We start from the raw sequence: 27,786 nt of genomic DNA on the forward strand, positions 1-27,786 counted from the left end.
AGATCAGTTCTGATGGCTGATGGCACAAGTAACATGCCATCTCTGGGAGTATAAAATGGTTAACTATGTTGATTTCTAGTATAGTAACTGCGCAAACAGTATGCTTAAAAATTATTTATGTTTCCTAATTCTATTAACATTTTTGCATTTTCCTAATCCAAGTAAACAACTCAGGCCTGAAATTGTCATTCCTGTACTTTAACACTTTTAGGCATCAAAGCTGAGTTGTCTGCTTTCAGAGGGGCTTCAGTTGTCTAAACAGGGATGTGTTGATCTGACAACAAACAGTGGAGAGGAGGAAAGTGGGAAGACCAAGAAACACGAGTAGATCAAGTTAAGTACATGTTACATGTACGCTGAAAAACACTCTATTCGTCCAGTGACAGGTTATATTTATAGTTTGGGTTGCATGTGAAGATCTGCAAAGGAGATTTATCCAGCTAGCTGATGAGGCGAATTTATATGAGTAATCTTGTCTGTTCTGCGTCCAATAGAGGTGTGCTGATTGATGTTGTGACGTGCTAAGGGGTTACTTGTAGGTTAAGAAGAAAGAGGTATTTTTTTGAAGCCAAGGCCGAGACTGAGCTCAGTTTAGGGTGTGATGACAGCAGCTTGACAGTTTTTGGCTTTCTCCTTCTTTCTTCACGGCAGGTAAGTTCCCCCCCCACCCCCTTCTCCCTCGCTCTCACCGCCTTCAGCCCAGTGTCTCTCACCCTGTCTCCATGCGTCATGTTTCTGGGAGTCACGTCCCTCCTCACCCGCTCTCACCACCCTCAGACAGTGTCAGTCACTACCTCTCTCCTGGCGCCAGATGCAGCTTCTCTGTTTCAGTGGGAAGTATTTTTCCATTTGTTCTCTCAGGGCCACTCTTACATTGTCAGTGTTACTATATAAACAAAAAATAGTGATCAAGTTACAATGCCACTCATTCAGCTCCACCTCCCACACCTGGGCTCCCCAAACTAAATACTACTAATACTAATTTGTAGGCGTGGGGGGAATCGATACAGCATATTATTGTGATATTGTCCATGGCAATTCTGTATCGATACAAAGACGTCAAGTATGATCTTTTATCATATATGTGTTGGTCAGTTTGTCTGCTTGACAATCCCATTCTGCAGCAATAAAATGGAAGTGAGATGAACAAGCAGACAAATGTATCTTTAAACAAAACAGATGTTAACAAAGTTTCCTTTTGTGGACTTAATTTAAAAATTGGGAAAAATTTGAAGATGAAAAAAAATTAATAAAAGCAATCAATTGCAATATGTTTAAAAATGCAATAATATTGTGTCACAACATCATGATTATATTTTATCGTGAGACTTCTGGTGATTCCCACCTTTACTAATTTGGGCTATTTGGACTAATCAGAAAAAAGGGAAAAGGGCCAGAAGCCCAAGGTGCTGTCTTCATATTGTTTATTTAGTCCAACTATAGCAGTCGTTAAAACAAGTGCACATTTATGTCAGTAATTGTGTAATATAACAATTGGGGAAAATACATGTAGCATAAAGTATAAATAGTATAAAGCAAAATAAAGACGTAAGCATCACAAAGGGGATTAGTTTTAACAACATTACAGTACATACAGCCAGCTGAACACAGGTTGCACAGCCAAACTGTCAGTTGTTTCCTCTCGTTTGAACGGAAAAAATGGAATTGAAATGGAAGAAACTATTTAATGTCACATTGCTGAAACACGTCAATGTTTTTAATTACAATGTGTTAAGAATATTTTAGATAAGATAAATTACATTAATATTGTTTGAGCCCACTGTGGGACTTTAAAACAACAGAAATGTTCAAATCAATGCACGTGTAATCAAAAAATAAATGGCCAATAATGTGTAGTGATCCCAGTTGGCGTGTTTTTGAGAAACAGTTGGCCCAGTGATTAATATACACACCTCTATTAAAGACTTACTCACTTACATACCTCTGTGTAACCAGTTGAACTAGATAACTAGACAAGTTAAAATATATAATTATCCAGTTAAAAATGAGGTTTTATTTCTCACTTTCTTGAAACATTTAGTTTATATGATTAAAGCTGCAAGACAACAGCTGTTAGTACTGCTCAGAAACAGGATTAAGTCAGTCATGATTAATTGAATGTCATATTTGAACACATTTTTGAACTTTAAAGCCAGCTGCTGGTCATGCAGTTAGCAATAGCCTTCTTCAGTCAAGGTCAAAGTTAAATGGTCAGGATTTTATTTAACCTCTCGGCCACTGGGAAGTTTCTGTCCTCGGGCTCACCTCCTTCCTTCCCCTTAGTTTCTCTTTTCATTTTCCCCTCTCTGTTTTTAGTTGATTATTCCTTTGTGCCTTTGCCCTCTCTGTTTTTTGAAACCTTACCACTCTTGTTAATGACAGGCTGTGGGTTCAGGTTAGGGTTGCTGCGATGGGGTGGGGGCCACATTTGGTTCAGTCCTGTGCTATCCATTGAAGGAAACAGGAGGGGCTGTGACTTTGGGGTTTTCTTTATTTTTACTAGGAAGGGATCCAAGGATGGAGCTGTTGATGTGAATAGCTGCCCAAGGTGACTGGATCCCAATAAAGAGGCCGTCAGCCTGGCCGGGGGGCCTCCTTCCCATCCCAGACACAACCTTTATAGGGCCGCTTATGAGCCTGGGCAACTATTAAACCCTGTCCAGCCTGCACTGAGGAATTTAGGGCCAGGAAACAAGGGAGTGGGGGTCGGAATGGGCAGAGGGAGGTGAAGTTGGGGTGACTGAAGGTGAAAGTTGAAAGGCATGTTTGAAGGAATCTGGTTGTTCTTTAGTCATCACCTTCAAATGTGTACCAGGCGTGTTTCAGTCTTTTTATGTGTTAGGAGTAGGGTAACACAGTCTTAATCAGCTCAACATACTTGTCTCTGCATCTGCTTCACATTGTTTGTTTTGGACGTTTTCATTAGCAGCAGTTGAATGACTTTTGCCTGTGGCCAGCAAATGGTGTTATACAGTGTGCCATTTTCTTTAGCGAGACAGCGAGAAAGAACAGAGGGAGACAGCCGAGTCTCATAAACATCCCGCCTCTGTTTGTTCACATGGGGCTGGAGATATATAGGCAGGTCTGGTTGGATAGCCTTTCAAATAAAAATGTGAGCTTGTGCATGTGTGGCGCGCACACAAACACACACACACACACACACACACACACACACACACACACACACACGCAGATGCAAAAAATCAGTTGTCAGTCAAAAAGTCAACAGAGGTATGCTGCTCCCCGACTCACCAGTAAAGGGAGAAGCCAATCAAATCTCAGCTGCCAATCAACATTTTATCAGGAGTGCCATCTGGCCATCAACTAATTGTGTCTCTTTTAAGTCCCTGTCAATCAGCAGTCCCCCCCCCCCTCCCTTTTCTCTTAAAATGTCTGCCTTTGAGCTTGCCTTCTGGCTCCAAGGGGTGGCTTGCATGTGGTTGGGGGTTGTTTGCTGACTATTTCTCTTTATCAGTTGGCGCATTAACTTCTATCAAATTTCAAAGAACTTGTATAAACAATATGTTCTGATATAATAAGAGTTTATTTTTCTCTTTCTGCAGCGGTGGAGACCCAGAGCACCAGCTCAGAAGAGATGGTGCCCAGCTCTCCTTCTCCTCCTCCTCCTCCTCGCATCTACAAGCCATGCTTTGTGTGCCAGGACAAGTCATCTGGTTATCACTATGGAGTAAGCTCCTGTGAGGGCTGCAAGGTGAATGAAGCCAGAGACACATGAAGACTTTACAGGACATGTATGAAGTGAACAGCTGATATTCTGCTGAAAAGTCTGATGTTCAATCAGAGCCTGACAGATGTCAGCACTGCATAGTACTGTTTTTGTTCAGCTGCCCTCTAGTGTATCTGTACTAATACTGCACATTATTAATGTAACAGAGCTAAACACTGTGCTGTATTTACCAGCAAATGGTTATGGCATCTACTGTACATTGAGTAAAGCTGTTGTTATAGTGGTGATTTAGAGTTTAAAAATAAAGAAAATAAGCATTGAACAAAGAATATCTGTAAATAAATGAATGGCAATCAATTTAACATTTATTGAGATATTTCAGTGTGGACCAAAGCAGTGAGTCAACCAACTGAGAGACTGACATTGCCATCCCTGAGATTATCTGAGATCTTATTTAGAGAATATTATCTGTCATAAAGCAGTGTACAAGACAGTTTCTTTTATCGGTTTCAGGGTTTCTTTCGGCGCAGTATACAAAAGAACATGGTGTACACCTGCCACCGAGACAAGAACTGTCAGATCAACAAAGTGACCCGCAACCGATGTCAGTACTGTCGGCTGCAGAAGTGCTTTGAGGTTGGCATGTCCAAAGAAGGTGAAAAGAAAATATTGGCCTCAATCAATTGTTAAAAAAATAATACTTTACTATCTATTAAGCTAATGGGGAGTATGTGCTTTTTATGTGTCTCACCTTGTGCCTGTGTTTTCCTGTAGCGGTGCGTAATGACAGGAACAAAAAGAAGAAGGATGTAAAGGAGGAGGTGGTGCTGCCAGATAACTATGAGTTGAGTGGAGAACTGGAGGAGCTGGTCAACAAAGTCAGCAAAGCTCACAAAGAAACCTTTCCATCTCTGTGCCAACTAGGAAAATACACCACAGTGAGTTTTCTTTACTGCAAAATCACACCCAACCCTAAACACTCACACTCCACTCAAGCGTAGCTCACCGCTTGGCCAAAAAGACAAACACTTTATGGATTCTGCACAGCCACACAGACAACAAGTCTCCTTCTTTCTCTCTCTCAGAATTCAAGCGCTGACCACAGAGTACAGCTGGACTTGGGCCTGTGGGATAAGTTCAGTGAGCTGTCCACTAAGTGCATTATTAAGATTGTGGAGTTTGCCAAGCGGCTACCAGGCTTCACTACGCTCACCATCGCTGACCAGATCACCCTCCTCAAATCTGCATGTCTGGACATCCTGGTACCAACAACATGCTTCTATTACTCCTCCTTTTTAACCAACTCTTCTTCCACCCCTTCCACCTTCGTTAAGCTTTCATTTGTCACGCTGCCTAACTTGTCGATGATTCTGAACAGCTGCCATGAATTGTTATTTGGACTGACTTTCTTTATCATTTTACAAACTGACAATATTTTGTTTTTTTCGTCTCTGTCTTGGGATTTTCTTCCCACTCTTAGATGCTGAGGATATGCACTCGCTACACCCCGGAACAAGACACAATGACCTTTTCAGATGGCCTGACTCTCAACAGGACCCAGATGCATAACGCTGGCTTTGGCCCCCTCACAGACCTGGTGTTTAGCTTTGCTGGTCAGCTGCTGCCTTTGGAGATGGATGACACAGAGACGGGACTACTCAGTGCCATCTGCCTCATCTGCGGAGGTAAGGTTGTGACTAGCATGCTATTATTAGCTTACAGCCTTTAAAGATGTTGCTTTGTTTCATTGTTTTACAATTTAATCGCTACCATTTCTTTACCTCTTCAAATTGGTCTCTTTTTCTCATTCTCTCAGACCGTATGGACCTCGAGGAGCCCCAGAAGGTAGACAAGCTGCAGGAGCCGCTGCTAGAGGCTCTGAAGATCTACACCCGCCGCAGACGCCCAAACAAGCCTCACATGTTTCCCCGCATGCTGATGAAAGTCACAGACCTCCGAGGAATCAGCACCAAAGGTCAGCTGAGGTTCTACATACCAATATCACAGATTAGAAGTAGAGCTGGGTAACAAACACATTTCCTGTACCTACCAAAAAGTGTCGACATTACTGAGGATCAAGAACTGTATAGTACTTTATATTGGCAGTGAATATCTGCTCAGATTTGTATTTTTGTTTATGTTTTCCCTCGGTCAGATTAAAACAAAACGTGGCATTTTTAGACAAAGTTCTGGTACGTCTGTTTGTGTCAAGACAACATTTAACATTGTTTTAGTACCAGTATCCATACGTATGTAGGTATCGTTTTGCCACTAGTGTCAACAGAGTTAAAATGATGAAGAGCTCCATTCTAAAATAGAATGTAGTGTTATTTAAAAGAGTGGATTTGTGAGAAATTAAAACGCATAAACGTATCCTAAAAATCGTTCTTGCAAAATAGTATTGTCAGAGAGAATACACAATCGTCTACGTATAAGAGCACTAAAAAGTGAAAACATGGATATTTTGTGAGAGGCTTCCTCCGGTTGCACCTATTTCATAAACATATTTCAACAATACCTCTAGATGTTATTTATTGACTGATTATTGTTGATTATACATAAAGGAGCCAATCTATTGTATAAAGATAAAAGTTTATCTACTTTATGATTAAGAATGTGGTTTATATGACTGACGTTTGAGACATACAGAGAGGCTTCTTGTTCCTTTCCCTCACTGTGGTCAGGCTCAGAGTTCATTTCCTTTCTGTGGAAAGAAAGATGGACACTTTTCAAACTAGCTTAAATGCTGTCCTGAATAAATATGTGTTTGTGTTAGGTGCAGAAAGAGCCGTCACACTGAAGACGGAGATCCCAGGCCCCATGCCTCCACTGATCAGGGAGATGCTGGAGAACCCTGAGGCCTTTGAGGACAGCAGTGACTCAGGGGACAGCACTGCAACCGCTCCCCCTGCCATTCAAGCCATCAAACAAGAGGAGAAGGCTACGGATGAGTCAACCGTTGAGGAGGAAGAGGAGGAGGAAGAGGAGGAAGAGGAGGACGACTACTGGGATGAGGAGAAGGAGCGAGGGGCGGACAGTGATGGGGAGCCGGCAGCTGGCGTGCAAAAGAAAGGTGTGACTGGGAAAACGCAGTGAGAGAGACACAACGATGCTGCCTTCAGATCACTGAGCCTTCGCCAAACAATATCTCCTCCCAGAAACCTCACAGAATTAGGCTCTTATACAACAATAATGTTGCATAAAGCACATATTTAAATATACTGTACATGTTGACTGAAAGGAACATTTGTTAAATTCAGTATAGGAAGCAATGAGTGGGAGAACCAAAAGCACTAAATGTCAGTGAAAAGAGCTCCGTGAAAAATCACTGTGCCAAAATGAGACTGTCATAAGATATTTCAAAAGTGTTTCGTCTACCAAAAAAGGAACGAGAGGTGGTGGACAGAAAAAAATGCACTCCTCTGCAATCTATAAGGGCTATGCTTTGTATAAAATTGATGGTAAAAATACATGGCAACAATAGAACTCAATGTGATGTCCATTTACCGCACGTCTTTTTTTTACTATTCAGAGATATGCGACTTATTTTTTTATTGCATTGTTTTTCTTAGCATGTCTGTTATGTCTTTATGCCTGTTTGTGGGACTCTGTATTGTTTTTTGTATATTTTTCACTCAGTCCTGTTCACATTTGACTGGACATGTACGTTTTTTTAATTTTGTCTTTAATTTGATGTTTTCTGCGATTTGGACACAGTGCAAAGCAATAGGAAAGTTAGAAAAGAGAGCAATAGCAAAGAGAGAGGAGGTCACGAGCAGGACTCACAATATGACAAGCATGTGGAATGAAAATCTCTGATGGGTAAAGCATGTTTGATACAAATAAGACTCTAACAAATAATGCTAAACAAATTCAACAGCATTCCTCCACCTCTTGACAAAAAACACACTTACAATTAAAATGTATATATATATGTATATATATATATATGTATATGTATGTATGTATATGTATATGTACTACAAATCTGCAGGGTGGATTTACTGTCATCACACAATCTCAGGTTGATTCCATAACAGCCACATTTCACCTGTCAATACAGTATTTTAAGAAAACCGCTGATGTGAATGCTCCAACATATCGTGCCCATCTTCCACAAAGAAAAGTTCTTACACCAGGTAAAAGGGACATAAAAAAATAAGTTGTTGACTATGCTGTACATGCCCTTGGTACAGTGTGCACAGATAATATATATAAGCCATAATAGTTTCATTTTGTAAGAGTGAGCATTGAATCATCCAAACAGACATAACCCTGAAAAGCAGTTTACTTCACAGAAAACCTCAGGTGTGTATGTGTGTGCATGAGTGTGTAACTGAGAGAATTTACCAATACACAGAGTGTAGACGTTGTAGACATGTGATGTTCCGTCATTACTAATAATGTTCAGTGAGCATGTATGCAGAATTATTAAAAACGCACATTATAAAGGATTTGTAGCAACAACAAAAAACGTACCCAAAGACTTCTGTTGGACAATAGGACGTTGATGCCGATGCAAGCTGACCAAGAATCGCACAAGCAATTAACTGAGGTTGCAACTGACCAACATAATTAACAACAAAACCAAAGCTTTACATTGGGTGCTGTGTCCACTGAAGCACAGGATAATAGTTTAAAATGTGTGTTCATGTGTGCTTGTATCTAACAAATGATGCAATACATGGATTTTGTAAAATAAATACTTATACTTAGTTTTTCATTGAGACTATACAGCTTTTTTTACGCAAGGTGTATAATAATTGTCATTATCTGTGTAATAAAAGATGGTGTGAGTCTTACTGAGCTCCTTTATAGTTGTAAGGGAAAGATTCTCCATCAGCATGTTGTCCTTCATGGCATGAACAATTGCAATATGGATGCAACGTATTGTATGTTGACATGAGGGATAAAAAGATGAATATCCTAAAAAACTGCATGTTTTTGATAAATCGTATATGGAGACATTTACTTCCTGAATGAAGCAGAAAACAGATCCTACTTGACCATAGTGGTAACACCAGCAACTTTGAAGCAGTGACCATGTATATAACTTAGATAAGTCTTTAGCACCAGATGCAAAGCCATCAAGTACAGAGAAGTTGGTTTAAGTAGTAAATAATCAACACCGATGCCACAATGATGTTATTAGACTGTGAAATTATCATTTTATATATTATAGGATGGCAACATCACAATCAAATGACTGAGGTAAAAGAGAAGAGTTATCTTCAGTGTTTTTCTTCACTCTGTTCTTTATCTGTCTCCACACACACACATACACACCACACACACACACACACACACACACACACACACACACACACACACACACACACACACACACACACACACACACACACACACACACACACAGGGGTGAATGTAACTAATTATATGTACTTATGTATTGTACAAATGTAAGGCACTTGTACTTTACTTGAGTCTTTGCTTTTCATAACACTTTCTACTTCTACTTCACTACATTTCAGAGAGAAATATTTTACTTTTTAGTCCACTACATTAATCTGACAGCTTTAGTTACTAGTTACTTTACAAATGCACACAAAACACATGTAGTTTATAAAAGTGATTGTTCTAAATGAAACTACCTAACAATGTGACGGCCTGCAAGTCAAGGACAGCTGAAACGATTAACCAATTAAACACTGGTGCAAAAGATAAGCAATGGAAAAGGTCATAAAGGCCTCAACTGTGTTGTGAACATGTGAGTTAGAAAAATAAAAAAGACCAAAAATATTACATTACAATACATTTGGACAAAAACAAACAACACTAATTCAAAGAAACTTTATCAAGGTCATTGATGTAAAATGTATTCACTTTGTGTAGTGTGATAGAGGTCATTTCATGCTGGAACCATCTGATCTCTGATACATTTTGTTGTTGTTTAACTGATGTCTTTTTATAAACACAATCTTTACCTTCATGTTCAGGGATTCAGACACCTCATCAGTTTTATTTAAGTTGGACTTAGACCAAAAATGCTCTGACACACACACACACACACACACACACACACACACACACACACAAACTGGCTGATCTGTTCATGTTTTTACATTTAGTTTTTTCCTTATTTGTTGCTTGTCATTGTCTTTCTTGTATTTTGATAAAGGGCGCTTATAGTTCTTAGACCTTTTAGCGTCCAGTTGTCATCTTCTTTTCCATCCTTTTACAAACATTTACACAGAAAGTTATAGGATGAAACTTAAAAAAATACAGACTGCCATCAACATGTATTTATCATCATATTTTATTGAAGAACCCCATCAACAAACAAAAATTTCATAAATTAACTTTCATGTTCTTCGAACCTGACGCTGTGTTCCACAAGCTGCAGCTCTACATTTCACACTTTTCTGTAAACACACACACAACCACACTTTTGACACGGTTTCAAGATTCACACCCACATGCAGAGGTTATGGGCTGATATGTAGATATGCCACCAAAACAAGATGTATTAAATCAAAGCTAATTAAGACATCAACAACGCTTTTCTCAAAACAGTTGCAATCAGCTAAAAAACCTAGAAAATCTAGGGATTACAAATGGAGTCTAAAATAAACTAAAATATATTTAAATATTATATATTATATATAAGGAGTTTATAAATCCATAATAACACCATTAGCCACACTATTTCTGGACACGTGAGACTTATACATTGTGCTACTGTCTTTGAATATAGACACCTATGAGGTAAAAGCTGTGCACTATAAATTTGACCTTCGTGAAGGCCGTTTTACACATGAAACGCTACAAAACCAAAACAGAATAATTCCAAGGGGGTTTTTATGACCCAGATGAACCTGCATCACAGTGGTAAACAAGCACCTTTCCATCCATCTTTCTTTTTGTTACCACATGGGTGAGTCGGCCAGCTCACTGCAGAGAGAAAGAGGATTCAAAGTTTTACAGAAGGTGCTGAGCATATAAAAATAAACAGACAACACTGCTAGTAAAAAAAGTTTAAAAAAAATTCAATGTCTCAACTCCTGCTGATCTACTGTGTGCATAGCATACACTTATTTGATCATATCTGCCATTTTTACTCTTATTACACTATTAGTTGTACTCTCAAGTGCTTTCTTAATCTTCCTACAACAGAAGAAAGTGCCCGGTAAGTGGAACGACAGCTTTTTTTAAACAGCAACTGGTCGGCCAGGGAGGAGTGTGAATGAAGTCATCACATCATATTTAATGAGAGGTGGTGGAGGGAAACAGGGTGTGTACTGTGTGGCTGGTAGAAAGCCAAAATTGTCACCTCAGGATGGGGTCGATGAGTTCTAGTAGGACCAGTTGCTTCCCTTCACCATACTCCACACAGTGCTGCCTTGTCAAATCCTGAGTGAAAAGGCAGAAGCGGAGATGGATGTAAACTGCAGCTCTATCTGTTGTTTAACAATGTACACACCCAAAATATTTGTGTAAAAACCAACGACATGGATCAGTGTTTTTATTTTTCTAAATCTACCATTGAATTACATTTATTAGCATCTAAATGCCTTAATATATTTCTTAGTTGTAGATTTTCAAATATAATCTTTGTCACATTTCAAAATAAAGTGTTTTGCATAAAGTTCATTTTTCTGCTGTAGATTTGTAACAGATTGAGAGCTCATAACTGATTTCATTTGAGTAAAAGCATTTACATATAAACTTGTTCAGCTTGTAGCAAGACTGTTGGTTACACGGTAGCAAAATGGAGTCTGTAACCCTGATAGTCCCTATAGTCTAAAACCCTAATCTTTGACCTCCAAGTCGGGTTAATAATAGATTACTTGAGCATTAAGAACACATTGTTTTTGTATTCACAGATGTGAAAAATATGTGATTGCCATAAGATGTTCTTAATCAAGTTAAGATGCTAGCGTTGTGCTGAGCATCAAGGAATAATTTAGTTTGACCACTTTAAACACTTTAAATTATCTGTGCTTCTTTGTGAATTTACAACTTTGATGCCCTGGTTTCAAGTCTTTGTTCCATGTTTCCTCTTCTAAACCTAACCCAGTTAGAGTGAATACATTCTCATGACTTCTTTCTACCAGTCAGCAATGACAACAATGGAACTAGAGCAAAAACTCGCAGGACGAAGGAAACTAGTCAAATATTTGCCCACTCAGGTCTGTTAGCTCTGACGCAGGTGGTGTTAAACTTTGTTTGGTTTATGTGTGAATAGGATGACACACCTGTGTATCAGAGGCTGATGTGTCTTTTTTGCTGTGGACGTGTGTCTCAGCAGCAAGGAGCTCAGCTCTGTTGGGCCGTTCCAGGTGAGCGGACTGGTAATGAGGCGAACAGATTGATCTGGGAGAAGCTGAGGAAGCATCCTCGCCATCCTCAGAGGAAGAGCCAGGAGCTATTTAAAATGTTATACTTTACATTACTTACTTACTGTGCAGTAAAATAATGCTGTGTACAAAGAGACTTCATTACTTACAGATGCATGTTGGAATTATCCCATTGGATTTAGCTTCTGTCACCATCCTCAATCTCTGCTCTAACTGAAGGATGTAGTTCACCAGTTCCTGCGAGTGTCCAATTTTTAACCCGCAGATTTGAGGAAGATTTGAAGAAGAAGAGGAAGAAGACATGGAATAATAACTAAACGGATAAGTGTTCATAACTGTAATGTTGCAGCTTTGAAGTTTTGATGTACCTTAACCTATAATAATACATCATCATCTATTTGTCTATTTATGTTTTGTATTATTAATCTGAATCTGCTAAATAACTAGTAAGAACTCCTTTCCATTTACTTAGTTACTTTCTCAACACTATTATCAACTTGAAAAATGAAAAATGTATTTATTTGACAAGGCCGAATTGCATTGGGTGCTTGAACAAAAGAAAAATGTAGGTGAAATTAATACTCTTGGCTAAAAGGCCCATTTTCTTAAGATATGTCCTATAAAGTAATATACAATGAATGTGTGTTCTGGTGTGGAATCCTTGCCTGTTTTTCCACCTTCTGCTCCTCTCTCTCTTTCTGGGCTTTCTTCACACTGGCCTTCAGCTCCTGCAGCTCTCGCTTAGTATCACTCAGCAGCACCTACAGGGGGCAGCGGCATTACACTCACACATCTCAACACCCACACATCCACACATCTGACCTGGCTTGTCCTGTTTTTCATGCCGTTGTCAATCACATGACAGTAAGGGGAAATGTTTACTTGCTGTTCATGGAAGCTTTTCTATTTGTGCCCGCATGTGAGTAATGAAAGAACCACACCGAACTCTGGCATCGTTCTCCAGTTTCCAAAATGTAATTGGAGCAACTGATGATGCAGATTTGCAGCATACGAGCAGTTAAATATAGAGCTGAATGTGTTTGTGTGTTGAATAATAGTGACTGTGATGTACTTTGATTTACTTACTCGATTGGAATCTCTCTCTCGCCCAAGCTCTACTTCTAGTTTCTCCCTCTCTATCCTCTCCTCCTGTAGCCACTCCTCCTTCCTCTGCACCTCACAGCTCAGGTCTTGTAATTTCTTTGTATCCGTCTGCATAAAAAAGCAAGTGTAACAACAAAGTCAGGTGGACTCATAGGTGTGTTATGCAAGGGCGTAACTTTAGGTTCAACATCCACTTATGAGCAAAATCATCAAACACTTAATTTTTATGAATTCTGGTTAACTTTTCTGCAACAATTTGTGCCTTTTCTGTAGCAAGCTATGGTGCAAATGTCTTTATTTACATAAACAAAATATAATAGGTTTTTGGGTTGCACTGCCCAGTTTTGATTATTGAGGGTTGTAACCTCCCCATCCCTCCTGTAAAAGTAGCCTATGCATATATGTGCTTTGCTGTATTCTTACCTCTGCTGCATGTTTGTAAGCTTCACTCTCTAGAGCCCAGTTGGCACGCTCCTCCCTGAGGACCAAGTTCTCTTCAGACAGCAGCAGGGTGAGCTGGGCTACTTGCAGCCGTGCTTGATGCAGCTCGGTGTGGGTATGGCCCTGACGTGTTCCCAGCTCTCTCAGCTCCCTACGCAGGCTCTCGGCTACATGCTCACTAGCCTTCAGACGCTCCTGCAGCCCTCGTGCCTCCGCCAGAGCAGCCTCGTTCTCCACCTGCACAGAGACAAGAGGGAACAGCAAAGTGAAAATCTTTCGAGTTCTACTTGCCAAGATGACATATTTAACCATTTAAATCAGGCCTGATCCAGTAAATTGTTAGTCTTGTGTAAGAGTTCCTGTTCCACTCTGTGTTTTACAAAAGAAGAAGCGCCGACCAATTACCTGCAGACACTTTCTCTTTTCCTCATCGTGTTTCATTTGACTGGACGTTTTTTTCACTCTCTCCTTCAGCCTGTGGGACACAAAGTTAGTTTTAGGAAATAAGCATACCAAGACAAATGTTTAAGCTACCATATGTCTCAAACACTTGCCTTTCCAGTTCCCCATTTTCCTCTTTCTCCCTGTCATTCAGGCCCTTGATTTCCTCCTCCAGGTCTTTGATTCGCTGCTGACTCTCAGTGTTTTCAGCCATGAGTTTACTCAGTTCAGATGTCAGGTTTTCCTGACTATATTTCACGTTCTTTTAATATTATAGAGAGAAGAAAACAATTATTATAGATTATCCATGTGTGTGTAATATTAATTAGTGAAATTCAGAACCTTTCAAAGGTACAAATGAGATGGCTACCCCAAGACATCTGATGGCTTGTCTTTACCTTGTGTTTTCCATCAATCTTCTTCAACATGTCACAGTTTTGTCTCAAGCTGTCCCTAAGCTCTGAGATCTCATCCTTCATTGCTTCACTTTTGCGCTCCCAGTTCTCCCTTGCTTTCCTGCTGTTCTCTTTCTCATTTTCTGCCTCCTCTTTAGCCATGTCCAGAGCCTGCTGTATATCCGCTTGTTTTTTTAAGCATTCCTCTAGCCGACTCTGTTCACAACATGAGGATAGAGGAAAAGGATATTCAAACATGTCAGTATGAAATGGATACATTGTCATATTAGTGGTTCTACTCAATTGACTTTCAGTAGTTGCCCTGAAGGGCCTTGTTCTTAGTATGACTATAAAGGGAAGAGTATATCAGAATAGGCTAAATGCAGTACAGAAGTTTTTTTTTATTTCTTTACCTGCAGCAGCTGAGACCTGGGGATGACTAGGAGCAGCTCCTCCTCTCCGTCATCTTCATCTTGTTCCTCTTTCAGAGTCTCCAACTCCTCCAGTGGCTTGGGAGTACAGAAAGTGAAGGGGCGACTACGAGCACACACCTTTCCCATCTTATCCACATATATAAACTGATACTCCACAGCACTGGGGCGGGGCAGGTAGTGTGCTGTATCAAGACATAGATAAAATTAGAGGTATATTGTTATATAATAAGAATTATATTTCAGTTATTACTCACAAAAAAATAAATGAATGAATTAAATTTGATGTTTAAAGCTTTAGTGCGTACCACACGCAAACCTTTATTTAACCAGAATAAAAAAACTCTAGAAAATCTCTTTTACAAGAGTGTCCTGGCAAGTAGCAGCAGCGTGGTTTCAAATAGACACAGAAACACTTACGAGTAAATACTGTACATAGACAAACTTTTTGCCAAAGTCAGTGCAGGCTTTAGGTACTCTCAATAAAAACAGATCCTGTGAGCGCAGGTGATATGTCCCTGCAGACCTCAAGAGGATATAAGTGTTCAGATAAGGAGGAAGAAGGCCTAATACTGCCTTATAAATAAAAAGATGCCAGTGCATCCAACGCTGAATGGAAAGGGAGAACCATCCGACCCTAGAAAACAACAACGTTATATTTTAAATGAACGTCTGTTACATTTAATCCATTACCACATGATACCAAGCTAATTAAGACTATCAGCTCCACAAAACTCTCTCTGTATTTCTCAGTATTGCTTTGTTTACAAATTGGTGTTGTCCGCAGAAACTCGAGAAAAGATAATTACCTCTTCTGCATTCAGTTCATAATGTTTTTTTTTTAATCATGTGGATGAATCAACAGAATTGTTGTTGAATTACTCAGAATTCCTCATGGGGAAAAACAAAAACTACACACTGTAGCTTTAACCATGGTAATGCAGAATACAAAATGTGAACAGTGGAGCACAACAAGCTCTTAATTAGCCCTCAATGACTTATACAAATAAGCTTGAATTTGACATAAATGAATGGGTGTGGTCACAGGTTTGACAGAGCAGAGTACACGTCTGTGCACACCCGACCATCAGGGATGCTGGGTGTGGTCAGAGCTGCAAAAGACTTGAAACTTTCAACCAGACAGATTTCAGCCTGGTGTTACTTTGAGAAGATCTATTGAATTATCAACTGTGTCATATTTTCCCCTCTGCCAAGCAGGCTTCGGTTTGGTTTGTCAGTTTGATTACAGCAACGAATTATTAAACCTATTGGAAGGGTTTATTATGAGTCATGGAAGAACCCATTATATTTTGTGTGCTGCATACGGTGTCAGAATAATTGGAAAGATTTGTTCCACACTGGGAAAATTAATTTCGTTTTTAAATGTTTTAATGAATTCTTACCCGGGAAAAGTACCCAGCAGCTGACACTGGTACCCTCAGTGTAGCCTTCAGGAACAAGAGCCCATGTATATGTGTAAAACTGTTTCAGTGAAGAACAGCCCATCTGTGACATACAAAAACAAACATTTTAAATCACAAAACTTAAAAATGTGCATGCCCATCACAGCTCCACAACACAGAACTTTTTTTGTTAAGACGGTTTCTGTTTCAGTATGGAGGAATGTTGCTAAAGTGGGCAAATCTACCTCAAAAATCCCTATCCAGTCACTGCTGCTCCACTGATGGTCGGAGGTCAGACTGTAGTGGCACTCCACTCTGGTTTGGGGGAAGTACCATTGCCCCACATTACGAAACACCACTGTGGACTGTTTATCCATGGTAACAGGAAGCTGTGCTGTTTAGGAAGAAAACATACATGGATCCAGTGAAATGGGCTCCAGTTTCAGTATGGAGGAGAACAGCTGATGAAAGGTGATAGTAGACTCAGAGCAGGAATGCAGCCTTGGTCATAACAGCAGCCGCCTATGGCCATACAATATGTTAACAACAATCTTATATGCCCACTGAGCACATATAATCTGTGAAATATAGAGCAATGGCGCATTGTATGGTGTAAGTGTATCCATGAGGATAAATATATAAATAAGGATAAATATTAAAATCTTGTTGAAAGTTTTTAGCATTAGTTATTGGCCATAAAAGACCGTCCATAGCCAACTATTAGCTCCACTTTTCTTTTATATTACTACACTGACACAATAATTGTTTTCCATGCCTTGCATTTCATTCCTAAAAACCAACTAACTTTCCAATTAAGTAATCAATCAAGTAATACGTGCTCTGAAATGGGTGCCGTTAATTAAAACCTAAACAATAATTAAACAAAACAAAAGTTTATCTATTTCTTGTTCTTATTACAAGTTACCACATTTTTGGTCTTAGTCTTATTAAGTGCAATTCTATCGCTCAGTAACAGACTCATGGCTTTCTAGAACATTTTATAGTTGCATGCTTGGATTTACAAATGATATATCTGTGGTGTTGTTTTCTTACCTTATTCTGCTGAGAAATGAATGTGATGTCTTTTCTGCCACCTCATGAATGATAGAGCTGTGGATGAATCTGAAGATAGTGATGAGCAATCTGGTCATGTGCAAGGGTGTCACAACATCTCCTGAGCCATGTGGACCCCCCAAGTAAAATTAGTGATGCTGGTTGACTCATGGGAAATGCAGTTCATGACTAGACAGAACATCACAAGGCAAAGCAGTGCTGTGGACTTCAACTCCCATTATAGGATATAGTTATAGGATACAGGATCTGCTGCTGGTAGTTATTGTTCATTGCAATTCTCAGTAATGGCAGCGGAGGGGGTGAGGAAAGGGACTATGCTAAAGGCTAAACATTTCTCTTAATAACAACTTCAATGAACCCACTGGCCTGGAATAAGTGAAAGGCATAAAAACAGTAGAATCACTAGTCCAACAACAGACATCCACAATATGATTCAAACTCTTGATTTATTCATTTATAATGTGGGCATTTCCTGCATTTTTTGTGCAAACTGCTCTAAAAAATACTGAAGCAAAGAAAAGCTTCACGTTTTCAACAGTGTATTGTGTAAAACTCATCAGCCATTTCCAGTTTTTACTGATTTAGCTATACCACCTACACATAAAATACGTAAGTCTGACTTTTATTTTCTAACTGTCTGTGATTGCATAATAATGGTGGTCCCAGTTGTGAACGCTTGATGGCAGTGTAGTTTAAGCACAAATCCCTTATTATGGCAGACAGTTTGAAAACTAGACATTTAAAGTACATTAGTGTATTACAACAGTAAGATAGATGAATGCAGGTCTGTTGGGTGCTGAATACTGTGCTAGGTTGCTCTGATGTTAACACAGATCCAGCTCATTGTGTTATGTCATGACTGGTGGTGAAGTTTTCATTTTTATTAATTTCTTTATTTAACCAAGAACGTCTCATCCCGATTTAAAAATTTCTTTTCATGAGCATCTTGGCCAAGGCAGGCAGCATCACAATTAACAATGCTGCAGACACACACAAAAAACGCATAATTTCTAATTAAAAACAAAGAACAAATTACACGATCAAAAAATACCAATATCCTTCATCAACATTCGTCACAGGTCATGAACATATGGGTTCAATCAATCAAAACATCTACAGCCAGATGTACCTGCCCAAGTCATTTAGAATTCCTGTAAATCCATCCAGAGAGACCAGCTCATGATAATTCAGGTAATTTTGCAACTTCTTCCAAGCAGAGGGAGCAGCACACTTTTTTTTTTTTTTTTTTATACTCTTTATTTAACGTTTTTCATTACAATAAAACAAACAACACACACAGAACTTGGGGCACTGATACATAGATAAGTAGATAATACGTTACAAGATGATACACCTAGTTATGCTTCCTTGCTTTTGTAGGTCAACCATTTAGACCAGCGGTTGTTGTAAGAATGTCCTTTCATACGTAAAAGATATGTCAGTTTTTCCATAGAGTTAATCTCCTCCACGACGTCTCGCCAGTGGTCCAGCTTGGGAGGGAGATTCTTTAGCCAAGACCGTGTAATTGCTTTTTTGCTAGCAATTGACAGAACTTTAAAAAGGTACTGATCTTCTTTTTGAAACACTTTTCCAGACATTAACCCCAGCAGAAAAATTCTAGGGTCCTTGGGGATGACATACCCCAAAATTGTCCCAGTAGTCTGACAGATTCCATCCCAATAAGTTGCCAACTTTGGGCAGGACCAAAATACATGAGAGTGATTGGCGTTCTGATGGCCACACTGTCTCCAACATTGCTGTTCTTCTCCTCTATATCTACTAGTAATTTGAGGTGTAAGAAAGTATCTGATTAAGCACTTCCAACCGAATTCCCTCCATCTTTTGGAGCTAGTAGATGTTCGTTGTGTCACACACATTGAAAGCCAATCATCCTCTGTAATTATTACTCCCAATTCTCTTTCCCATTTAGACTTAATATTCAAGGTGTTATTTCCATTATATTTCTGCAATCCTTTATATAGTTTGGAAACAGTTTTACAAGGGAGGTGGGTATAAGCTTTCGTAAAAATGTTCACAATAGTATTACCTTCAGGAGGAACACCTTTTTTTATTTTCGTATTGTAAAAATGTCTTACCTGGAAATATTTAAATAAGTCTCTGTTCTCAAGATTATAGTCCCTTTTCAGTTGCTCAAATGTTTTAAAGGTGTTACCTTCTACAAACTGGCACAAAGCCACAAGTCCTCCATCTTTCCAGCCTAGAAATGAAGAATCTAATTCTCCTGGCCGAAAGTTTGAGTTACAGGAGGGCCACATCAGGAGTCCAATGACGTCCGCCAATCTGTATCTATCAACCACTTCCTTCCAGATTAACAATGTGCCTTCGACTATACCATTCCCATTTTTGTCTGTAATTATTTTACCTCCCAGACGTGTTTGGGGTTGGGCCCCACCCTGCCTTAGTTCTATTTGTTTCCATCCAGTCTCCATTTCTGGGGAGCACCAGCAGACCATGAATCTCATCTGAGATGCATAATAGTATTCCCTCAAATTTGGAAGGGCCAAACCCCCCTGGTCCCTATTAATTTGGAGTATTTTAAATTTTATTCTTGGTCTGGTCCGGACCAATAAATCTGGAGATCAACCTGTCCCAAGCATGGAACTGTGTGCTAGATATTCTAATAGGCAATGACATGAAAAGATATAAAAATCTAGGAAGCAGATTCATCCTCACTATTTCCATTTAGCTGTGAAGTCCAACAATAACCTTGACCAGGCTGACAAGTCCTTTTGTATGTTTTCAGTAAGATTATCAAAATTCAAACTAAATAACCCATCCAATCTTGAGAAATAAATACTCCCAGGTATTTTAGCTTTTTGGCATCCCACTTAAGTCTATAGGTCTTTCTTATAAATTTACTAGGGGAGTAGTAATTGCCAGGACCTGTGTTTTTGTGATGTTTAGACTGTAGCCCGACAGTTGACCAAACTCAGTTAGAGCTGACATAACCTTAGGGAGCGTTATATCTGGGTTTTGGAGGTATGCGATTACATCATCTGCAAAAAGGGCGATTTTGTGTTCAATATTTGCAAAACTAATTCCCTTTATTCCATTATCCTCTCTAATGGCCTGTGCCAAGGGTTCAATGAATATTGCAAAAAGCGATGGACTTAGACAACATCCCTGACGGGTTCCCCTGTGTAGTTGGAAGCTGTCTGTTAGGTGCCCATTAATTTTTACCCTGGCCCGTGGTTTATCATAAAGTGACCGCAGGCACCTAATAAACTGGTTATTAAAGCCCAGGCGTTCTAGAACCTTATATAGAAAGGTCCAGTTGACCCGATCAAAGGCCTTTTCTGCGTCTAGACTAATTAATACGGCGTTGAGGCCCTGCTTTTTGGTTTGGTCTAAGATATGTAATGTTCGTCTTATGCTGTCATGAGTTTGTCGGCCTTTGATGAATCCCGTCTGGTCTTCGTGTATTAGGTCTAACAAGTAATACTCCATTCTCCGAGAAATTATTGATGTAAAAATTTTATAATCGACATTCAGAATTGAGATTGGGCGATATGATTCGCAGTATTCAACATTTTTCCCCTCTTTAGGGAGGACAGATATTACAGCCTCTCTCCAAGATGGTGGGATCTCAGCTCTGCTCAATGTCCAGTTCAAAGAATCGAGCAGGACAGGAGAAAGCTCCTTCCTGAACGTCTTGTACCATTCATTTGGAAATCCATCGCTACCTGGGCACTTATTACTTTTCAATTGTCCAATAACTGTATCTAGTTCTTTCTGCGTAATGGGAGCAGATAGAGTTTTGTTTTGGATTAGACCAAGTGAAGGTAGGTCCAAGGCTGCCAAATAATCATCAATAGCAGTTACGTTAACTGGTCCTGGAGCAGAATATAGTGTTTTAAAGTAGTTCTCAAAGGTCTTGTGTATTTTGTCCATGTCATAGGTTAAGTCACCAGTCGAGGATTCTCTAATTTTGGTAATCGAATGCTTCAAATGGTGGTTTACGAAGTTGTCTAGCTAAGACCGTGTAGCTTTTGGGCCTGATTCGTAAAATGTTTGTTTGCAGAATCGTAATTTTTCCTCAAGTTCCTCAAGTATCATATCATTTATTTTGTTTTTAGTTTTGTTATTTGTTCTGAAAATCCTCCATCGTTAGTCACTTGCTGTTTTAATTCTAATTTCCTTAACGTTTTTCCAATTCATCGTATTTTAACCTCTTTATTTTTTAAGATAAGCAGTTCTAGAAATTAGTCTCCCTCTCATTACTGCCTTGACAGTGTCCCAGACTAAGGTGGGATTTACCTGCCCATTATTATTGTCTTTTATACACTCCGTTATTCCTTTCTAATCTCCTTTGTTGTAGTTTCATTATTAAGAATGCCTATATTTAGGCGCCATAATGTTGTTTTAGGCCTATTATGCAAACCGATGGTCAGATAGATAATGTTGTGGTCTGAAATATCCGATGTTCCAATTAAGCATTCCTCCACTTTAGATCTATCAATGGTGTTCATCAGAAACAGATCAATCCTGGAGTGGACTTTATGGGTAGAAGAGTAATGAGTAAATTCTCTTTCTTTAATATGAAGGTCCCTCCAAACATCAAACAGGCCCATCTCCCTGATCAGGATATTTAGATCTTTTGACCGGCCAGTTTTTTGTTTCTTATGGCTTGTTGTATCTAGGACATAATTAGGGATTGTGTTCCAGTCTCCAGCACAAATAAGAACTCCTTCACTAAATGAGATAATGGTATCAAAGAACGTTTTCAAGAAAGTCCTGTCGCTCTCTGGCGGTACATATATATTAGCAATCGTGACCACAACACCATCAATTCTCCCTTATTATAACAAATCTGCCGTCTTTATCTCCCTTCTCAGAAATCAATTCAAAATTCAATGAATTAGAAATTAGGGTGACACACCCCCTCTTTCTACTATTTTACAGGAGCTATAAAACGTGTTCAGGTAGCCAAATGACTTAAACTTGCCATGTTCTTGTTTAGACATGTGTCTCTTGTAAAAGAGCGATTTGTATCCCATCTTTCTTCAATTTAGCTAAGACCCTTTTTCTTTTCACTGGACTATTCAGACCGTTTACATTCAAGGAAGCAATTTTAAATTATATGACAGTAATGTATAGAAATACCTTGACTGATTTGGCCCCTGAAAACCAGAACACGAACGACAACAAAACAAAACAGAAGCAAACTGACTTCCAAGGTGAGGAGAAGCTCCCTCTTCTCACTCGTGACCCCGTTGGAAAGTCGAGGGTTAAACCTCTCAAACTGAGAGGGCCCAAAAAGGACAGTAGAAGCGCCTTTGAGAAAGAACACGTCCATCCTATTAGTCCAACGTAGAGAGGAAAAAAAAAAAAACACAGTGCCCTCCCACCAAATAGTAAATCAGAGCCCAGACAAAATAATGCTGCGTTATGTTATGATATTTGCCTATTTTCACTCGGCTAAGCTCCGCTGGAAATCCTGCAGTTTGTTCTTGGCTCTCAGCGCAACCGCAGCGCCGCTGTTATCCGCCGGTTGCCAGCCCAGCAGCTCCCGGAGACTCCACTCCGCTCTGGAGCCACCGTCGGCTGTCACCGGTTCCTCCGACTGAATTCCGCGTCTCTTCAGCTCGTTATAGGCTTCCCGAGCGCTGGAATATGTGCGGGATCCTGATTCCCAGTGGATCCTCATGTTGGTAAACGGTGTTTGAAAGCGGATGCCTTTCACTTTGAGCGCTTTCTTGATAACGTTATATTCTCTGCGCTTCTTCACTATCTCAGGTGCATAATCGTGATCAAAGTGAATAATAGAAGGGCCCACCTGGATCTTGCCTTTTTTCCACACTTCTCTTAAGATCTTTTCCTTTGTGGAAAATTCCAGAAAATTGACAATAATCGCTCTCGGTGGTGAGTCGGGTGGGGGTTTAGTTGCCAGAGTGCGATGTGCGCGCTGTATGTTCAAATCCAGGTCCTCCGGTAGTTGTAGCTGGCTTCTCAGAAACGTCTCGATATACTGTATAGTTGAGTTCCCCTCCTTTCCCTCTGGTACCCCAAATACACGGACGTTGTTTCTTCTGGAGCGAGACTCTAAATCAAGCACCTTAAGCTGTGTTTTCCGCTGTTGTTCGATGCAGAAGCACAGCGCCTCGGTTGCCTCCTTTGCCCAGGTCTCCACTTGATGAACGCGGGCCTCCGCCTCGTCAACCCGCTCTGCCAGGCCCTGGACCACAGTAGCAATGTTGTCCAGCTTACCGTTGATCTCATGTCCCAGATGGTCAATATTTTCTTGTAGCTTCGCATTATCATCCTTTAAAGCAGTCTTCAAACCATCGATGGCCTTAAGTATTCCCTCCGAGTCCATGTTCGTTCCAGGGCTCTGAGCTTCCGAACTAGCCACGTTGTCGTTAGCTTGCTCCAGAAACGTGTTAGCCTGAGCTACTTGGGCACTTTTATCCTGAGCTTTGAGCATTCTTGTCGTTTTTTTATGGCTCGCCATGTTTCTCCCTCCGTTCATAAATTGTTTTATCCAGATAGTGAGCAGATTGACGAGTTTTGAACGGAGTATTTTGAAATTAAAGTGGGAGAGAAGCTCTGACGCACCTGTCTACTCCATTTGCTTCCGGAAGTCCCGGGAGCAGCACACTTTAACACCATTTTCCCCCAATTAAGTCCTGGTCCTAAAATAAGTCCTGGGAGTAAGTACAATCATTTCCCTTGCATTTTTGTTTTTGAAGGATGTAGATATGTAGGTAAGATGGAAGCAGACCAAGGGTAGCCTTACAAATAAGAATATGCCAATGGTTAAGTCTACGGGGGGACCATCCGACCAAAGCATACAAAGAACAAGGGTAAGGGCTTTAAAATTTGTAATAAATAAAAGCAAGTGTAGACATTGCGAAGATGCATGCATGTATACAACATCATTGTAGTCCAGCACAGACAAAGATGGCAGCAACAAGTCTGCTTTAGGCCTTCGAAGGAAAAGCAAGACTTGTTTCTAAAATACAAACCCAATTTCAAACTCATTTTTTTCCCTAGGTGCTGAATGACTACAATTACCAGATACTTCTATTGAGTTACAGATTTAATCTCGGAGCCGTAAGAGATGTTATTTTAGATTTTCCACTAATTCTTACAAAGTTCTTGCTGTTAGAGAAGCTGTTGAGAGAAGCAACTTTTAAAGGTCTCCACTCATTTTGTCTTAGCCTTTATAGAGAAACCATGTTTTGACTTGTCATAGTAGGAAAAGCACCTGTCAATAACACCATTAACATTGGCTCTGTTCTATTCCAGTGCCCTAGGAAGCCGTGACAGTGAGCCAGCATGCCAATACCAGGATTCTGACAGTGTAGCAGCTAAATGGAATTCAGACATTATTAATTGTATTATTTATACTTGCTTGCTTTTTTTCTACTGCAACAAGACACATTTCACCTGTGTTTCACCTGGCTCCACTTCATTCATAACAGGATACCTCTGAAACAAATTAAGTTTCCATTGAGTTCCATTGAGTAAGCCTTACTTACCATATTACCATGCTAACATGCTAAATATCAGCCTTAGTTGTCATCTTTCAATTACCAGAGGGAGATAATGATTTTTAGATTTCATTACTCTATATTTATTAAAACAGCAAGAGTGATGAGCCCAGAAATACACAGAATTAAAAAATAAGAAATAAATGCATTATCCAACAAAAATAAAAGACAATTCAAAAAGATTTTTTTAAAAACAAAACAAACTAATAGTATGGCACAGTGGTCCAGCATGAAGAATACAACTGTATATTTACAAAATAGTTTTCTCATATCAGAATATATCTGAACTAAGCTACAATAGGACGGTAAAGTAAAGTAAACTGTACTTTAATGGAAATGCCTTGTTTTTAAAATCTATGAAGAAAAGTTGAAATGACAGATGTTCAATTTGGTCACTGAATACCTTTTGAAGGTAAATTTAAATGTCTAGTATGTGCAATCACAGCTCTGCCTTTCGGTATCTATTTCATGTTTAGTGTTCATTGTGTGTCCCAATCAGTCTATGGTCCTAATTTGCATCATCATTAGCTAATACATATTGGATTAGGTAATGCCTCCGGTAAGGCTGAATTTAAAGTTGAAACACCCTGAGCTATAAACGTACAAGTATATCCGGAGCACCTTATTGTAACATTAGTGTTTGGTTTTTTGTTTTTTTCCAATGAAAGGTGCGCAGCCAAGCGCCGTGCTCCACATGCACTGACCTGTAAAGAAAAGCCATCTTGAAATGAACAGACAGACAGATCTTTACAGAAGAATAAAATGTGCAGTTGCTAAACAGATGTGTTTACAGACAAACACTAAAGCTGCATTCCAAATACTCAATTACATACTTTTTTACTTTAGTATGTATTGCAGTTGCCCTTACAAATTATGTAGTTGCATGCTGTTAGCACACAATTGGAACATAGCACTTCCCAGAAAAGCATGCTAGCTTGCATACTGCAAAATCCGACCACATAAGGTAGGACATCCTGGGACATACTAAATATTTCCCTGGCTTACTAAATAGTATGCAAATATGGGCATTGAAATGCACCGATAGTCTCTTTGTCAAACTCCTCACACCATGGTCCACTGTCAGAGTGAGCGCAATCCATGTTGCTACTGCGGCACGTGTCAGAGAAGGTTGAATAGCTCACGTATTGTTCAGCAGTGACAAGACACCAAGTTCTGCCAGCTTGGCATTGGCTACTTCCTCCCAGCCCTTATTGGCTAGTGGGTTTCTAGGTGACGGATGCATGATGCCCTCGACACGCACGTTGACACCTGCTGCTGATAGAGCTCGCCGCGCCCGCTGCTCTGCCACCCTTCCAACCCCAATCACCATGGAGACGCCCAATGCTTCCACCGCCTGGCACAGTGCAACGTCACACAGGGCCAAGAGGCGCTCCCGTTCACCTGCAGGCAGCTCAGGGGGGGTTAAATTCTTCCCACTGGCACCTATGAAAATGAGCGGGCATAGATTGTGCACAAAGCAGTGCTGGAAGAACAGTTCTGGTTCACCACACAACTTCCTGAAGAAGCCCCAGAAACGTGCACCACTCACTTCCTTCTGAGTGCAGGCAAGTCCTGTGATCCGCCGCTTAGGATGCTCGTCCTGAGGATGACCAACCTCCCCTGTGATTTTCAGCCAATCAACAACAGACCTTACTTCTCCAAAGGGGACCTGTGCCAAACAAAGACATTTTTTTTTTAACACATTATAGAAAACAGTTACAGGAGTAAATCGCATTGATCAAAAATGTTTGTTATAGGTAACCAGCACACCAAAATCTGGTTGAGGAAAACTGGGAAAATATAGCTCAAACCAGGTGTATAAGTGATGGCAATTAATATAAGGATATGAGGTATATTAATTAAAATGCACAATCCCTCCACAGGACAGGTAGTCAAAACATATAATACCGGATTCATCTGACTTAAGGCACTTAATTTCAGTTACTAGTGAATATTTCCAAACAAAGCAATAAATCAGATCACAAACCAACTGATACACTTTGAAAATGGGGCTTTTGGCCCTTAATGGTCTGGGGCCCCAGAAAAGCTGTCTGTATTGCCTGGGTGGTACTACACCCTTATATTGTAAATGCCTCATTGCGAGTAGGCTCATCACTGTTGTTTGGTTGCTCCAGTTGAAAAAAAGGCTTGTTGTTGTTTTGGTTAGCTTCCGCAATCAGACCATCGTGCATTACTATATTGTCCATGCCCCTGTGCTGATCTGACACGCTAATACCAGAATCAAAACTATCTATATGCTGTGTGCTCACCCCGGTCTGTGCCATGCCGAAAGGTCCTGGATTCATCCCTAAAAACAGGATCCTTTGTCCGCTCTGACAGTACTTCTCCACGTAGCAGCGGTGGGTGTCCCAGGCGTACTCCAGCGGGTTGTAAATGTACCGGACAGGCTCGCTGAAGGTGAGCCGACGGAGGTGGGCGTTCAGCTCCAGTTCAACTTGCAGAAACCTGGAAGAGGCGGGCAGTTTGACCTCCGGTACCAGTAAACCCTGCTCCTTCGATTCACACAAACGCAGTTCCTTCTCCCCATCTCCACAAGCGAGCGTATCCGTGTCATTTGCAGATGTATAGGAATCTAACATTATTGATCGTAAGTATAATAAACAAGTGCCGGTTTGTCATGTAAAACCTAGCATCAACGATACGTTATAATAGCTTCTCTTTTGACAATGCCAACTGTGCTGTAAGCTTATGTAGACCTAGTACATAGCTACATACATAGCCAGTTAAAGACGGAGACCAGTGAAAAATATAGAAGCACTTTTTCGGTGAGGGCTGAGCGTTACTGCGCAGCCTCCAACTAAGCTTGACAACGTAGACGTGACGTGAGCAACGTGTATAAAAGTTGGATGTCTTCTGGTAGCTGTGCCAAGATAAATCACTCCCAATCTTGCAGAGACGGAAAGCGTAGGTTAGGAGATAACATAAGCACAGGGTAATTATTGCTAACTAAAATTCT

At 40.1% G+C, this 27,786-nt stretch overlaps 3 protein-coding genes across 7 annotated transcripts in view; 1 reads left to right on the forward strand and 2 right to left on the reverse strand.

The window, feature by feature from the left end:
• Window positions 1-8,415, forward strand: part of LOC116687230 (retinoic acid receptor gamma-A) — a 33,208-nt gene extending 24,793 nt beyond the window's left edge. For 2 of the 3 annotated variants that reach the window (XM_032512422.1, XM_032512423.1), the window contains 7 exons: window positions 3,564-3,712; window positions 4,202-4,343; window positions 4,463-4,626; window positions 4,774-4,950; window positions 5,169-5,373; window positions 5,505-5,663; window positions 6,465-8,415. In XM_032512422.1, the coding sequence (XP_032368313.1) occupies window positions 3,564-3,712; window positions 4,202-4,343; window positions 4,463-4,626; window positions 4,774-4,950; window positions 5,169-5,373; window positions 5,505-5,663; window positions 6,465-6,784 (1,316 nt within the window). In that variant the 3' untranslated portion in view covers window positions 6,785-8,415. The remainder of the gene's footprint in view (window positions 1-3,563; window positions 3,713-4,201; window positions 4,344-4,462; window positions 4,627-4,773; window positions 4,951-5,168; window positions 5,374-5,504; window positions 5,664-6,464) is intronic. The other variant, XM_032512424.1, reaches the window with a different exon arrangement.
• Window positions 8,416-9,598: 1,183 nt separating this feature from the next.
• Window positions 9,599-17,425, reverse strand: LOC116687223 (calcium-binding and coiled-coil domain-containing protein 1). 3 transcript variants are annotated; one of them, XM_032512409.1, is made up of 14 exons: window positions 17,275-17,425; window positions 16,467-16,615; window positions 16,222-16,324; window positions 14,801-15,003; window positions 14,391-14,603; window positions 14,106-14,254; window positions 13,957-14,026; window positions 13,534-13,788; window positions 13,093-13,218; window positions 12,672-12,767; window positions 12,156-12,243; window positions 11,905-12,074; window positions 10,980-11,059; window positions 9,599-10,600 (listed from the first exon to the last, which is right to left on the reverse strand). In XM_032512409.1, the coding sequence occupies exons 2-14, from the start codon at window positions 16,596-16,598 to the stop codon at window positions 10,573-10,575; spliced, it is 1,713 nt and encodes a 570-aa protein (XP_032368300.1). In that variant the 5' UTR covers window positions 16,599-16,615; window positions 17,275-17,425; the 3' UTR covers window positions 9,599-10,572. The 3 variants fall into 3 exon arrangements, with proteins under 3 accessions (XP_032368300.1, XP_032368301.1, XP_032368303.1); XM_032512410.1 differs by lacking the exon at window positions 12,672-12,767; XM_032512412.1 differs by lacking the exons at window positions 11,905-12,074; window positions 12,156-12,243.
• An 8,208-nt stretch (window positions 17,426-25,633) lies between these two features.
• On the reverse strand, window positions 25,634-27,698 carry LOC116687245 (single-strand selective monofunctional uracil DNA glycosylase). The gene is made up of 2 exons (XM_032512446.1): window positions 27,080-27,698; window positions 25,634-26,478 (listed from the first exon to the last, which is right to left on the reverse strand). Exons 1-2 carry the CDS (start codon window positions 27,407-27,409, stop codon window positions 25,948-25,950), a joined length of 861 nt encoding a protein of 286 aa, XP_032368337.1. The 5' UTR covers window positions 27,410-27,698; the 3' UTR covers window positions 25,634-25,947.
• Window positions 27,699-27,786: the final 88 nt, after the last annotated feature.

The sequence above is a fragment of the Etheostoma spectabile genome, chromosome 4, assembly GCF_008692095.1.
Source record: "Etheostoma spectabile isolate EspeVRDwgs_2016 chromosome 4, UIUC_Espe_1.0, whole genome shotgun sequence".
Taxonomy (NCBI): domain Eukaryota; kingdom Metazoa; phylum Chordata; class Actinopteri; order Perciformes; family Percidae; genus Etheostoma; species Etheostoma spectabile.